This window comes from Bombyx mandarina, chromosome 11, assembly GCF_030267445.1.
Source record: "Bombyx mandarina strain Sakado chromosome 11, ASM3026744v2".
NCBI classification, from domain to species: Eukaryota; Metazoa; Arthropoda; class Insecta; order Lepidoptera; family Bombycidae; genus Bombyx; species Bombyx mandarina.
The window spans coordinates 12204199-12221221 of NC_143218.1; the positions used below are offsets into that span (position 1 = coordinate 12204199).

The 17023-nt window shown below is 36.8% G+C and overlaps 1 protein-coding gene across 2 annotated transcripts; it reads left to right on the forward strand.

Moving 5' to 3' along the window:
* Positions 1 to 17015, forward strand: P450 (cytochrome P450). Of its 2 annotated transcripts, none has more exons than XM_089731506.1 (9): positions 1 to 159; positions 246 to 497; positions 3450 to 3675; positions 4723 to 4903; positions 6982 to 7081; positions 7674 to 7860; positions 8156 to 8277; positions 15275 to 15413; positions 16615 to 17015. In XM_089731506.1, the coding sequence occupies exons 1-8, from the start codon at positions 78 to 80 to the stop codon at positions 15364 to 15366; spliced, it is 1242 nt and encodes a 413-aa protein (XP_089587632.1). In that variant the 5' UTR covers positions 1 to 77; the 3' UTR covers positions 15367 to 15413; positions 16615 to 17015. The 2 variants fall into 2 exon arrangements, with proteins under 2 accessions (XP_089587632.1, XP_028039023.2); XM_028183222.2 differs by having other exon boundaries at positions 8156 to 8273.
* Positions 17016 to 17023: the final 8 nt, after the last annotated feature.

A 17023-nucleotide genomic window follows, 5' to 3' on the forward strand; every position in this document is an offset into this window, starting at 1 on the left:
TATCTAAACAGGCTCATAAGAAAAAATATACTATTGGAAAAATAACATTTCTGAGGCGTTTGTGAAAGGGTTTAGTTATGTTGGCATTAATTGCTCTTTGTTTTATTTTGTTTTTCTATATCATAAGCCGACGACATCGTGGGCTTTGTTATCCACCTGGTACTTCCATTTGTTAAATAAAAAAATATTGGTGGAACGTGGAATTTACACAGTAAATTAAAATTTAAATAAAAACATATTTTTAGGGCCTACCCCACTGCCAATTGTAGGAAATTTACTTTCGGTACTTTGGGAATCTAGGAAGTTCAAGTGTCACCACTTGATATGGCAATCGTGGTCTCAGAAATATGGGAATCTATTGGGCTTGAGACTTGGATCCATCAATGTGGTAGTGGTAACAGGGATAGAACTCATCAAAGAAGTTTCGAATCGAGAAATGTTTGAAGGAAGGCCTGATGGGTTCTTCTATACCATGAGATCGTTTGGAAAGAAACTGGGTAAGTGCTCATTGTACTCAATAATATCTACTCTTCTTCGAAGACTTTCGAAGTCATGATTTTTTTACTCTACATTTGTACTTTCGATATTATGCAATAAGATTAATTTTAGCCCCCGTAGGTATCTTTCCTAAAATTATTAATAAAATGCACTCTATTGAGGTTCGCTTTTTTGGTTTACTTAGTATTAAATAATCTGTTCAGTATCAAAACCTAATTACCAGGAAATTTATTATACTCCACAATATTTTTAATTATATGCCATTGTAACCCATATTCTCGCACTTGCACGTATACTAGCTATGTGATTAAAAGGTGTGGTAACACGATTCCAAAAGATAAAAATACCTGATTTATTATGTTTTTATTTTATTTTTATTAAAATATGGCAATTTATGTACATTATATAAAAAAAAACAAATGTTTTGCATTTACACGTATTTTAGAAAATGCTAGATTATTGAATTATTATGCACAGACAGACAACGAGCGATTACAATTTGATGTTTTTTCTGTTTGTTTTATAAATGGCTCGAACTGGTTACCTAACTTTGATTTGCAGTCAGGCAAATTTTTAAAGTTAGTGAACGTTCACCTGTATTTAAATGGCTTAATCAATTTAAGGATTATAATTTACAAACGAAAAGTAAGTTTCAAAAATTCAATTTATCTTGATATGATCTGTTCTAGATTCACACTTCTTTAAATTGTTAATGCCAAAAGGTGTTTGTTCAATAAAGTCGCACAAAAAAGAACCTGTAATTACGGTTTATTTTTGGGTCACTAATTATACACATTATTATTACGTACATAGAAGGTCGTTGATCTGTCAGAACCACGGAGACTCGAAGCTTCTATATATACAAATTGCTTCGAAAAAATTGTCTCTGAGGCTGTAAGAACTAATATCAATAGTGTATTAGGAAAAGGCTAGCTCTAATTTGATTAAAACAGCGTCTCAAGATCACTTTTAAATGTTAATAACATGTATGTACTATTTATTTATATATTTTTAATTTAACTACTTTTTCGATTAAACTACGATTTAACTACTTTAATTACTATATATTTTTTCACCTTTTAAACCTTCTCTGGACTTACACAAATAATGCAAGACCAAAATTAGACAAATCGGTCCAGCCGTTCTCGAGTTTTAGCGAGACTAACGAACAGCAATTATTTTTTATATATATATAGAGATATTACGTTTCAGTATCTAAAATAAGTAATTTGGCTAATTATGTAATCATATCCTGCATAGTAAAACTTGTTTCAAAAGATCTCGCTGCACTAGGTGTTTCACTCGCAAAAAACTCAAATCAGATTTCGAATAAACACTTGATTAGCAGATCCAAATTAACAGTGTATAATAATTTAGAATAGAAACATCTATCTTCTTTGCTATCGCTTGCCTAAATGCGCAAGAAAAATTACATTCCATAAAAATAATGTTAATTTGTCGTTTTTAAAAAAGTAATTCATTATTATAAAACAGCAGCGGAGTTTTTTTCATTACTTCTTATCTTGAACGTTTGTTACATTTAACCGTATGTATCATTTATTTTCTCCGTCAATTATTATGCCGAACATTTTTTTTTCTACCGATAGCTGATAGCCTAAAAGGCTATTTCAACTACGGATGGACGGGCAGTTGAGCTCACGGGCTGAACCTGAAAGAATCTGCCAAGCAATCTGCCTTAGAAAGAGCAGTGCTTCTGTCTTTCATATGCTTCACAGAATTTACCATCGGTACGGAATCGTGACCCACTAAGAAAATCCAACGAGAAATTCAGTGGGTTGAACCGAACTATATCAATTATCATTAGCCAACAGACGTTCTGTTGGACAAAGGCCTCCCTTAAGGGTTCGACACAATGATCTTTGTCTTGCTACACTTCCAGCGCGATTATATAAGATCTACAATTAGAAATATTTATTACAATACAATTTTATTACATTAATGTAATAAAATTGTATTATTTTATTACATTAATGTAATACATTAATGTTGTAAATGTTACATTAATGTAATAAAATTGTATTAATGGGACCAAACGAAAAGTTCTGTCATTCAAATACAAATAATCATCCTTAACCGTTGAGTTGGATAAAAGATACACAAAAAATACAGTACGCTTAAGAACCTCCCCTTTTCTTAAATGCGGTTAGTAAATTATTTTGAATTTGAATTTGTAACATAAAATATCGTCAATGTCTATTGCTAGCCTTTATTATTTACAACTATTGTGTTCTGTGCAAGTATACAGCGGATTGGCTGTCTCCCTGGCATTGGTGACGTCCATGATAAATCACTCTGGAGACACAGGGATCCGGTGGGCGTGCTCCCCTATCTATGAAGACAATAATAAAGGAGATGTATTTCTAGAAATTTATTTGGTAGCACGTGAAACACAAACTACTAGTTCTATTCAATGATATAGTGTTTATGCATTATGTATAGATTTCAAAGTTCGCGTATTCTATTCTACATCTTATTTCACTTCAATAACGATAGCTGGGAATACAACAATGAAGGTAATAATTATTGCAACAATCTCACAAAAAACTCAACGAGTGTGTTGTAATAAAAAATCTAAACAAGCGCATTGCTGATAAATTTAATTTGGCCCATGGACCGGTCTGTCTTCGATGACAGTAAAAGGTTACAAGATGACTTATAAAACCAGAGAAAAACAATGTAGAATTTACAAAAAAAGTTTCGCTTCTTTTATTAGCTATTTCACAGCATCTAGACAAAACTATCTAAATCAATCTAAACTTCATATGTATTTCTTGTATTATATATAATATTATTTTATAACTATTATTTTTAATAAAAAATATTAGAGAAACTAGCGTTCGATTAGCGTTCGAACTAGCGAGCTTATTTTTATCTTCGTTTTGCCATTAAGTATTCACTAGTTTTTAATATAACGTCTTCGTCATCTACAGGATTGGTTTTCTCCGATGGCCCAACGTGGCACAGGACCAGACGTTTCGTGCTGAAATATTTAAAGAATTTCGGTTACAACTCCCGTTTCATGAACGTTTACATAGGCGAAGAATGTGAAGCCCTCGTGCAGCTGCGTTTAGCCGATGCTGGAGAGCCGATTCTGGTCAATCAGATGTTCCACATTACAATAGTCAACATACTTTGGAGATTGGTTGCCGGGAAAAGGTACACACTTTTTATTTAACGATTAGATATTATAATTTTTTTCTGGTGGTAGGACCTCTTGTGAGTCCGCACGGGTAGGTAGTAGGTACCACCACCCCGCCTATTTCTGCCGTGAAGCAGTAATGTGTTTCGGTTTGAAGGGTGGGGCAGCCTTTGAGACCTTAGAATTTATATCTCAAGGTGGGTGGCGCATTTACGTTGTAGATGTCCATGGGCTCCAGTAACCACTTAACACCAGGTGGGCTGTGAGCTCGTCCATCCATCTAAGCAATAAAAAATAAATAAAAAAATGCTAAGCTAATTCAACCGATTAAATCTGTAAATAAACGGACCGGCGAAAATATGTATTACTCAGTTACATAAGTCATTTATGATCCTGCTTCCCCAAACGCTGGCGGGAGACATTATATATTCGGTTTGTTTTTGTTGATTACACAGCCAGTATAGAATGAATATGAATGTAGACTTCTTCCCTAATCGGATACTCTTAGCAGAGCAGTCGTGGCTGTCGATGAACAGGATTGTGTCTAGTCGCCGCCGCTCGCTTCCAAGGCAGCCGCAAGTCGAGCGATGTTCCTCCATCGGAGGTGGCTGTTAGCATTGCGTGCACATTGTACTGCAGTGGCTTTCGTAGTGCTGGTAATGAGGTCAATCCAGCGCGTGGAGGATTGACCTCGAGGTCTTCTGCCTTCTACACGGCCCTGTACAACAAGTTCTACAAGTCTCACCAAGGAATCTTCCTTTCTGGAGATGTGCCCTATGGAGAATGTAGACTTTGAGCTAAATATTTTTGAAAACCAAATTAGGCATTTTAAAATATTGTTCAAAAATAGTCATTGCTTTAAAGCATTACAGACACGAGTACATTGTATTACAGACAGAGTATAATTGGAGAACATGTACCGGATTTAAATTATTTGATGAGTCTTTCGATGTTTGATTTTGCGAATCCTCCATAGAAACTGATTTAAAATACAAATATTCTTAAAGCTAGCGATAAATAAATATAAATTATTCATTTAAATTTGAGATTGTGTATATTTTTAGATATGGTTTAGAAGACCAACGACTTAAGAAACTGTGCAGTCTTGTGATGCGTTTGTTCAAGCTAGTTGATATGAGCGGAGGGATCCTTAATTTTCTTCCATTCCTGAGACATTTTGTACCAAGGCTTATCGGGTTTACTGAACTTCAAGAAATACATAACGCTCTTCACCAATATTTACGGGTAAACTTTATTTTCTCTTAATTTTAGCTTCATTTAGTTATTAATATGATTAGTTTTAGTTATTAGTCTGGCAAATTCTGCATTTGTCAAGGGAAAGGGTACTCACGAACAAATAATCAACGTAAAGCTTATCATAGAAAAGTGCTATGAATGTAACATCCTGGCCGTCCTATGTTTTGTCGACTACCAAAAAGCCTTTGACTGCGTTAGTTGGAAACATTTATAGTATGTACTTAAGGAAATGGACGTTCCCAAACATCTGATTCAGCCGATGAGAGCCCTGTACCTGTCGGGACAGGGATCGGTACGGATCGGCCCAGATCGGACCAAGTGTCCGAGTATTTGGATACGAGACTGTGCCACGCACTTCACTGTGCCACTGACCGACATAAGTGGCTACAAATCACAAAAAAGGTCATAGGCGGATGCATCGCGATACTCAGCAATGAGCGATCGATTGAAGGAGGAGTTATTAATTTATTAGGTTTTTTTTACTAGATTTTTGTTGTAAGTTAATAAGTTTCAGATTATAGAAATAAATTATTAGCTTTTTCACTACTATTGACGAAATTTCGACCACCATGAGTCCTGGTCAAGCGGCAAGGCCTCCAATCGCGGAAAAAGTCTCCAAGGATAAACCGCGAACATCCTATCCTTAAAAAAAACGAAACTTTCAAATATCATTGTCGTTTTCATAAAATGAAGAACTACATAATTGGAAAAACAAGGCAAAGAGTTCAAGTGTATCAAAACAAAATCATGAATATATAGCCGCTAAAATGATAACAACGATATTTAGTTCAAGGTATTTGCAATAATCTGCTAATAAAGTCCTGCGATGATTGGTCAATTATTCCGATAATTTTCGCTTCCTAGAAATTGGAAAAACCAAAAAAGGTGCCCACAGTTTTGGGCTCAGGGTGGCTACTAACGTCATCGTCATCGACAATATTTGAGATTCATAATTAGGTCAATGAGGGTGCAAAATTCTATATGATAATAATCTGTTTTCCTTTAAAGTAGAAAAAGACATGGACATGTTACCTCCGCATCCTCTAGCAAAATACTACGACGTCCTATTACCAGCATTCCTTCTCCATTTTCCTTCATAATTCTCCCCTTAATTTAATTCAGGTGTATGTACACTGGTTTTCACCGTCGTCCTGTCTATTTCTGTCTATCATTTTAAATAGCCCTATAGGAAGGAGCCACATCCGGGTTGCCAACAGCGCAGGCACCCGAACGATCATGGTCAGCACGCACTTGAAGTGTGCCCGCATTAGGAGCACCCACGGGGCTGGGGTGGGATATCTCCTTGCGGGCTATGGCCCGTTTGCGAAAAGACCGGAGTTGGTGGGAGGCAAAGGCCAGGTTTTGCAACCCGGTCATGGCGCTCCATGATGCTGAGGAGTGCAAAAGAGAGTGGGTTCCTTCTTCAGCGCCTAAGCGCAGAGGGCGGGTTGGGTGGCGTAGGCGCGAAGCCTTCACACAGCTCCCGTAGAGGTCGTTGGGTGCCGGGTGCGGGGGCACCTGGTGCTTGGCTGTCGTTCCAGTGATGAGGCGTCGTAAGGTGACTCCTATACACTGCCTACAGTATATCCCCACGAGACGAGATCCTTGGGGATGTTCTCAAGGATGAAATCCTGTCCAATCATTGGAATGGGTACTGACGAAGGCGGACTGTCGGCGCACATTATGCGGCATCGTAGGTTTCGTCTATCCGGTCTGGTGGAGCTCGATGGGGCTTAGTCGGCAGTCGGTTCCATGGAGCGGGTCTTCTACGTTCACGCCATAGCATTCCTCGCGTGCCTTTTTCAAAGGGTAGTGTCCTGGAAGGAATTAGAAGAAGGGGAGAACCTTGGTCTCCCTGTTCTCCCTCTTTTTTCTGGAGGCGCCGGAGACTGACATAGCCCGGTCTGTTAACCCCCTCTGGGTGCTTTAACGAAAAAGGAAGACGATACTTACTCGGTTTACAAAATGCCCTAGCACCACTGCTATTCACAATTTACATGACAAACTTACATATATAATTATATTTTATATATTAAATATCATAAATATTATTAAATGGAAAACAGGAAATAATAAAAGAACACCAAGAAAATTTACAACTTGGGGCCCCAAAGGATGTGATCGATGCTTTTCTCATTGATATGCTGGAATCTCAAGATAATAAACGTACGTATGAAAAAAAATATATTTTATACGGTTCTTCTAATGTTATAAATATCAAACTTACGTATTTAAATTTTGATCTTTGTCTATTTGAAATTAGATAATTCACAGCTTTAAGATACAATATTATTTTATTTACTTGTATATAATTTGTAGATAAACATTAATTACTTTGTATTACGTATTAAATTGTATATAATAGATAAGGTACATAATTAAGTACAAAAAACAATATTATAAATTACTATGTGCGAAATCTTCTAGCGTGGTTCGATCATGTACATGATATGTCAAGTACATGACCGAACCACGCACCAAACCAGTAATATTTCAAAATTTTTTTTTTAGATTTTTGTTTCAATCGCAATTCATAAGCATATTATGTTGTATCTTCAGTCGTGCTAACCATTCATTTTCTCACTTTCTCTTTCACCCTTTCTCTATCTCTCTCTCTCTCTCTCTCTTTACCTTAATTTTCCTTACAAATAATTACCATAAAACATATATACATACGACTGTGTTGGTGGTTTTATTGATATCGTATTTTAGCGATGAATTTAAAAACCACATGAATAATTTTAATTTTGTCTCTTAGTAACGCTTGATGATCTACAAGTAGTTTGCCTTGATCTACTTGAAGCGGGCATGGAGACAGTTACTAATACCGCTGTATTTATGCTCCTGCACGTTGTCAGAAACGAGGATGTGCAAAGGAAACTACACCAGGAAATAGATGACATAATCGGTCGCGATCGTAATCCTTTGCTTGACGACAGAATAAGGTAATATTTTTGACGTTAGCTGTGAATCTGTGCTCCCATGTTTTTGCGAAAAATTATACTAGTTGATCAGTAATTAAATTTAACGGATTTAAAAAAAACATGTACATGTTAAATATATGAACGAATAGGTATATTTCCGAATAAAATTATTTTATTTACTAATCACAAATGATACTAACCCTGATACTACTGAATTAGAATACTATACAATACAATAAGGAAATGTAGTCCATGCGGCTACATTTATTAAGATATAAAAATTCAATTATAAACTGAATTTGAAGTATGTTTTAAGAATGGTGTACACAGAAGCGGTAATTCTTGAAACTCTGAGGATATCGACTGTCGCATCTATGGGCATACCTCATATGGCTCTCAATGACGCTAAGCTCGGAAATTATATTATACCTAAGGTAGGTAAGTCCGCTTTTCTTTTTGCTCTAAATAAACAAGCGAAGTTACGAACCACCCGGTGTTGATCGGTTACAGAAACCCATAGAGGTAATAGAACCCTTGAAACACAAATTCAAAGTCTCAATTGGACTCCATAAAAGCTGTTCCATTTTTTAAACCAGAACTTAAGATTGCTTCGCGGCAAAAATGAGCCGAATGGTGGTAGGTACTTACACGTCTGGGCTCAGACTAAGAAAATCACAAGAAAAAAGTATTCATGTATATAGCTTTTGCTTTCCACTAAAATAAATACACAATACAATGCACTTGAAAGCACTTTATTGTAATTTGTACATTAAAATAACAACATAAAGAAAAAATATCGAAAAATTTCAACTTAAACCTAAAGTACAAAGCGTCGACTTCCTTAAAAAGCGATCTCTTCCAGGAAATATTTTCATGGAGATGATTTAGAACATTAGAAAGGTTAGCGGAAACTACGGACATAATAAAAATACGTAATGACGCCATAATGGGGTAAAAGGCTTTTTGGGTTTAAGCAACATTTTTACAACTTTACAGGAGAGCCATTGAAATTTAGATAAAATATAACAAAACGTCTTCAACTATCTAAATGGAGTAAGTTTTTAATTAAAACATCAAACTGTTGATGCTAATACCAAATAATACGCATCTTTAATTACAAAATTTCAATCACTTAAATCCATTATTAGCCTTTCATCCCTCGATATATATGTATGTATAAACAAATATATACATTAAATAAAAACAATATGATACACATGTGAAACAACAACTTATATATAATGAGTACAGTAATAAGAAAAACCCCGTTTCTAGTTACAATAATAAAAATTTTGTAAGTCGCTATTCTCAGTTCTGACGAAATGATTCAGGGGTAGATGAGTGTTACCCAAAGAACTTCTTTTTTTCCCCTACCCTTGCTGATAGCCTTGAGAGGCTATTTCAGCGTCTCCTTGACGTGTAGGTGAGCTCACGGGGCAGAGGGGGAGCCAAAAGAGCAGTGCTTCGCAGAATCTACCACCGGATCGGAAACGCGACCCACTGAGAAGATCCGGCGAGAAACTGAGTGAGCTAAAGAACCACACTCAACAAACACCCTATAACATAGGTATTTTTTATGAAGGTAAGAATACTGGTGGCTCGAAGGTCTTTCCAGCTTTACCAGGACAGGTGGCTGAGCAAAGGCTCAGCAAAAAGGAATGGGATTTGGTAAAAGCTGCCCGAGTGCCTCCGAAGGAGACCTAACAACTCAAGAACAGCTGCTTCTAGAGCAAGAGCCCGCGACAGCCAGACCTTCGTTATTTTATAAAAGCTGAAAGTTTCTCTGTGTATGTCTCCAACACAGGTAAGAACGACCCGCGATTATAGAGTTCCGGTTGTGGTTACTTGGGCAGGTAACAGGCAGTAAAGGTATATAAAATAGTCCCTTAAATTCGTTAAAGTATAAAGGTTTTTTTTTAATATTTACTCCAGAATATCTTTAGAAATCATGATATCCGTTGCCGGACACTTTTTCCAGTTGTTACCCCCTGCCAGACACCCTTAAACTTTAATAAATTTTAATTATACTTTCGTTATACTATAAAAGCTAAATTTTATATATGTTACTTAGGGACTTATAAAAATATGTTACCCCAAGAGCCGGACAGTTTTAATGGTTCTTACATCTTGCCAGACACATTGAGAGCCCGCTGTAGGTGCGAGCGCGAGGTAGCAACTGTTCAAGCGGGTGTGAGCGAGATAGAGTGCTTAGTCTATTGTGATCTTTTACTGCACATCAGCTGTCGTTTATAGGATTTATCCGTTCTAAGCAGTGATATCGAGGCGCTACTCGGCATGGGAAGCTCTGTCATTCTGGCGGGCGACCTAAATTGTAAACACATCAGGTGGAACTCACACACCACAACCCCTAATGGCAGGCGGCTCGACGCGTTAGTCGATGATCTCGCCTTCGATATCATCGCTCCGCTAACCCCGACTCACTACCCGCTAAATATCGCGCATCGCCCGGATATACTCGACATAGCGTTATTAAAAAACGTAACTCTGCGCTTACACTCGATCGAAGTAGTTTTAGAGTTAGATTCAGACCACCGCCCCGTCATTATGAAGCTCGGTCGCGCTCCCGATTCCGTTCCCGTCACGAGGACTGTGGTGGATTGGCACACGCTGGGCATTAGCCTGGCTGAATCTGATCCACCATCGCTCCCGTTTAGCCCGGACTCTACCCCGTCTCCTCAGGATACCGCTGAAGCCATAGACATCGTAATGTCACACATCACCTCGACATTAGATAGGTCATCGAAGCAAGTTGTGGCGGAGGACTTCCTTCACCGCTTCAAATTGCCCGACGATATTAGGGAACTCCTTAGAGCTAAGAACGTTTCGATCCGCGCCTACGATAGGTATCCTACAGTGGAAAATCGTACTCGAATGCGTGCCCTACAACGCGACGTAAAGTCTCGCATCGCCGAAGTCCGAGATGCCAGATGGTCTGATTTCTTAGAAGGACTCGCGCCCTCTCAAAGGTCTTACTACCGCTTAGCTCGTACTCTCAAATCGGATACGGTAGTAGCTATGCCCCCCCTCGTAGGCCCCTCAGGCCGACTCGACTGAATAAGGCGATCAGTTCAATATCGACGACAATGAGGAAAATTATAAGAACGATTAAATATTTTTCTTTGACATGTAATATTTTGTTTGTACTTTATAATATTAAAATAACCTTTTTTATTTTCTATAATATTGCTATGAACGTAATAAAATATTTTTTTTATTGGATATCTTAAAAGATCACAATAGACTAAGCACTCTATCTCGCTCACACCCGCTTGAACAGTTGCTACCTCGCGCTCGCACCTACAGCGGGCTCTCAATGTGTCTGGCAAGATGTAAGAACCATTAAAACTGTCCGGCTCTTGGGGTAACATATTTTTATAAGTCCCTAAGTAACATATATAAAATTTAGCTTTTATAGTATAACGAAAGTATAATTAAAATTTATTAAAGTTTAAGGGTGTCTGGCAGGGGGTAACAACTGGAAAAAGTGTCCGGCAACGGATATCATGATTTCTAAAGATATTCTGGAGTAAATATTAAAAAAAAAAACCTTTATACTTTAACGAATTTAAGGTACTATTTTATATACCTTTACTGCCTGTTACCTGCCCAAGTAACCACAATCGGAACTCTATAATCGCGGGTCGTTCTTACCTGTGTTGGAGACATACACAGAGAAACTTTCAGCTTTTATAAAATAACGAAGGTCTGGCTGTCGCGGGCTCTTGGGCTATTCGCGAATGAACTTTCTATCGGATCGGAAGCGCAACCCACTGAGAAGATCCGATTACAATCGACACCGAATTATGACTTTTCAGGAAACATTTGTCATAATCTATTTTTAAATTTTAATAAGTTTTAATAAAAAAATTATCGAGTAGACAAGTACACGCCCCAACTAATGTCGTTTACTTATTCACTGCGTTTAAAATAATAACAACATTAAACAAAAACACACACCGCTACTATTATAAGCGTAACTTGTGATGTCATTATCTTACAAATTTCATAGTTCGAGATAAGATCTTTTTTCCTCTCGCTCTAATGTGGTAAGCATTTTGTCTGTTAAATTATTATTCATTGACGGAATATTCCGCATCTGAATATATATATTTATTTTGGAATCAATTTATCTAATTATTTTTAATGCAATTTGTTTATTCTTTTGGCGGAATGTATTTGGAGGTTTTAATTTATTAATGAAAGCTTTTGTTTTACAACATATTTTAATATACAATACATACATTTAATATACTATAGAACATTCTCTACTCTTTACGATAAATAAAATAAATAATATATGATATTATCGATAAATAGTATAATGTCATTATTACATAAACTTATGAAATTGTACAATTGAGGGTCCTGTCTCATAAATGATATTGTCCAGACAACATTGACATAATGATGGACCCAATAAATAGTTAGGTAAGGAAAAGGATGAGAAGTATAAGAATATGTTTTACTATATTTCAGTTCCTTACATTTCACCCTTTTTTTTTGGTCAGGAGGAAATCGCCGGACTTCCGACCTCCACTGGGGAATGGAGAGCGGGGTATATCGGAGTCGAACTGACTAAAACCTCTTGTCGCTCAACAACCAACGTCCAAACCTCGCATGAGACAGAACTCATGAAAAGGCAAAGGGGGGAAAGTGAAGCGTTTAGTGCGGAGCACATCTCTCCTATCACCCTCTTCCTCGGGACGCCGGACCGGCGGTCGTCGGCGACCATCGATGACACAACACTCGCTAACGACAAGTCGTTTCCTATTTTTGCGACGATGGCACGGCGCCACCCTTCCCATGCGGGGCAGGCGACGAGCGTATGCTCTGCCGTGTCCAAGTCGCAACCACAATGGTGGCACTCTGCCGTCGGCTCGGCTCTGATCCGGTGCAGGAACTCACCGAAGCAACCATGCCCAGTGAGCACCTGCGTGAGCCGGAAAGTGAAGCGTCACGATTCACCCAGTCAACGAGGACTGGGCGAATAGCATCGACAGTCCTACGACCAGCCGAAGGATCAGCCAACCGCCTGGACCATGACTCCAGCACGGTACATTTCACCCTTAGGCCACGATGACTTCGCTTTTAATTAGTCCTATATAACAAAGTTACGTAAGAAGCGAATTCCCATAAGAAATAATAATAGTCTTTTTTTATTTATTGCTTAGATGGATGGACGAGCTCACAGCCCACCTGATGTTAAGTGGTTACTGGAGCCCATAGACATCTACAACGTAAATGCGCCACCCACCTCGAGATATAAGTTCTAAGGTCTCAGTATAGTTACAACGGCTACCCCACCTTTCGAACCGAAACGCATTACCGCTTCACGGCGGAAATAGGCGGGGTGGTGGTACCTACCCGTGCGGACTCCCAAGAGGTCCTACCACCAGTGACTACGCAAATTATAATTTTGCGGGATTGACTTTTATTACACGACGTTATTCCTTCACCGTGGAAGTCAATCGTGAACATTTGTTGAGTACGTATTTCATTAGAAAAATTGGTATCCGCCTGCGGGATTCGAGCACCGGTGCATCGCTTCATACGAATGCACCGGACGTCTTATCCTTTAGGCCACGACGAATATATACATGTATACCTTGTCCAGCCATAAGTTCTGTTACAAAAGAAAATGCGTTTTTTTTAATGAAGTAATGTAATATTATTAAAATTTATACCTACATATTTATTAAAATCTCAGCAAAAATTAAAAACAATATTCTATTCGAAATGGCCACCTTTGGCTTTAACAGCATTAACAGCCTTTGTAGTTCTAACAGCACGCGGCCAACACGTACTTTTCTGGTCTTCGACAGACGAAGTGTTATTCTGCCTGTTGATAGTACGATATACGAACATACGGCTGAGACCAAGCTTTTGAAGTGTCTGGAATATGACCGACGGCTCTATGCTCACTTTGTGCAAGGCGATCACCGCAATCCTATTTACTGTAACACCCCATTCAATATTGTAATTTGATAATGAATACGAAAAAATATGTGAAATGGCGCAAAATCGAAAGAAGTTTTTAAAATAATACAGGTAGGTACGTTCCAAATTCAAAATACTTAAAAAGTTGAAAAAAGAAATGTTTTCATGTAACAGTATTTATGGCCAGACTAGTTAGATATTAAAGTAATAAATATACGTAATATATATAAATAGATACGCAGATAAGTAGATAAGATATATAAGTAAGATAAAATAATGCAATAAACAAATATACGGTTCCCCAAAATAATAATATAAAACAAATCGCAATAATCAACTATCAGATATCAGTTACTAGGGAACTCAATTTTTAGGGTGATTGGAGAATTTAAACACATTTTCGCTGAACATTTCGAACGTTCAAGTAGAGTCGCAGCTCAAGTAGAGGAACACTTTATATTATAAATTCTTTGAAATTTACGATACCGCAATGATAATTATTAACAGACTAGCTGACCCGGCAGACTTCGTAGTGCCTCAATCGATAAATAAAAGACACATCAAAGGGACACATCATAGGATAAACAAAATTGTTTGTTTTTATATAATTCCGAGCTTTTTTATATTTTCTCACCTTTTAAACCTTCCCTGGACTTCCACGAATAATTCAAGACCAAAATTAGCCAAATCGATCCAGTCGTTCTCGAGTTTTAGCGAGACTAACGAACAGCAATTCATCTAATATATAAAATTCTCGTGTCACAATGTTCGTTCCCATACTCCTCCGAAACCGCTTGACCGTTTCTCATGAAATTTTTTATGCATATTCAATAAGCCTGAGAATCGGCTACTATCTATTTTTCATACCCCTAAGTGATTAGTGTTGTCCACCCCTAACATATTTTTTTATTTGGACATTTTTTTTTGTTATAATGAGGTATTATGTGGTTGAATGAGGTTTTGTTATTTTTATTATATATTCCCTCATCGTTCACAGCACTACATACCTCTTTCACTCATTTACCACATCCTTACACACTTACAATAAGTTAGTTTTTTTTTACACTAGAAATTCCCTAGAAATCTAATATATGGCAAAACAATGTTTGCCGGGTCAACTACTTTTTATATATAGAGATTAAGATATTTCGCAAATTGTTGAAAAATACAGGATTTAGGCATTTCTAATCGGAACCGAGAGTGTATCACAGTAATTTCGTTTTAAAAATGCAATCTATCAAATATAAATCGAACATCAAAATAAGACTAACCAAATTTTATACAAACCGATATGTTTCTCGAAGTGCCTAATAAGAATTTGTACGAATTTCATCATTCGGTAAACGTTAAGATAATGATTGACGTAATCGCTGAGGGTTCACTCGTTCTTTCCGGAATTAATTCGAATAATAAATAATAAATAAAACAACATATTATTCGTAAAGGATTGCTAATAACGTAGTTAAATTAATTTTAGGGGACTTTTATTTTATTGTCACTGTACGAGCTGCATCACGGACCACATTGGAAAGATCCAGAAACATTCCGACCGGAACGATTCCTGACTAAAGAAGGCAACATCTTACAAGACGAGTGGCTCATACCTTTTGGAATCGGTAATTCTTATAACTATAAATTAAATAAACAAGTAAATATTTCATTGAAGTCCTCAATCTTACATCTTTTGAATTCTTCTACAAGAAATTGAGAACGATGTGATATTTTTATAATAACATTATTCTTCTTCTTATCACATTTTTATTTATCAATAAATACGCAATTTCTTACTTGACATTAATATTAATATTGCTTTTATGCTAACAACAGTGACATGGTCACTACACAAGGGGGTCGCGGGTTCGAATCCCGCCAAGGGAAGATATTTGTATGATAAATATAAATGTCTTTTCCAGGGTTATGGATGTATATTAAATATATGTATGTGTATAATAAAAATCTTACATTTATATCCGTTATCTGGTACCTGTAACACAAGTTCTTTACGAACTTATCACGGGACCAGTTAACGTGGCGTGATTGTTAGTAAATATTTATTTATTTATTATTTTATTGTCATAATTTTCTGTATCAATAAATAACATATCATAACTATACTGAGACCTTAGAACTGATATCTCAAGGTGGGTGGCGCATTTACATAGTAGATGTCTATGGGCTCCAGTAACCGCTTAACAAGGTGGACTGTGAGCTCGTCCGCCCATCTAAGCAATAAAAAAAAAAAAAAAGTTAAACAGTAGCACGTTGTATTGCCAAATGAAATGCGATCATCAATATCGACACCTGCAAAAATATATTTTTAAGCAAGAGTCTTTTATAAGAAATCAAATCGATTTATTTATTTATTTTTTATTGCCCTTATAGGCAGACGAGCATACGGCCCACCTGATGGTGAGTGATTACCGTCGCCCATGGACTTCAGCAATGCCAGGGGTAGAGCCAAGCCGCTGCCTATCGAGCAATAATATTAATAAACAGTTGTAAATATTATGCTACTGGTTAGCTTATCAGCTGGCGTAATATATAAATCATTATTGGATCATTATTGGATATTTACATTACATTTATACACTATCTCAGTGTTTTCTAACACCGGATTACTTTTATCATAGAGCCGTACATTTTCTTGAAGCCTACTGCCATCTACTGGTATTAATCTGAACTAAATAGAAAATGAGAGTTGTTTGTAAATATTCCTGTGTAGAGAAAACCTTTAGAATAACGTGATTGTATTTACGATTTCTTTTCTAGAATTAATTTGTAGCTTTAATGGAATTGAGATCGTGTGTTTTTTTGTAGGAAAACGTCGTTGTATTGGGGAAGGATTAGCACGCTCTGAACTGTTCATGTTCCTTACTCATATCCTTCAAAAATTCCACCTCAGAATACCTAAAAATGAACCGTTGCCGTCAACTGAACCCATCGATGGACTTTCTTTGTCAGCTAAGCAATTCAGGATTATTTTCGAACCGAGAAAAACATTTAAGAGTATTTAAATTTTCATTTGTTCACATATACACGGTTTAGTTATGTTTCAGTTAATTTAGCTATTAGGTCGATTTCTTAATTATAATTTTCATTACAATTATGGAAGCTTTCTATTATAACTTCACTGAAATGTTATTATTCCTTTAGGTTTTTATGGGTTTTCAGTGTATTATGTAACGGGATTTTTATGTAATAAATTTGGTTGTTAAAAAGTCAGATT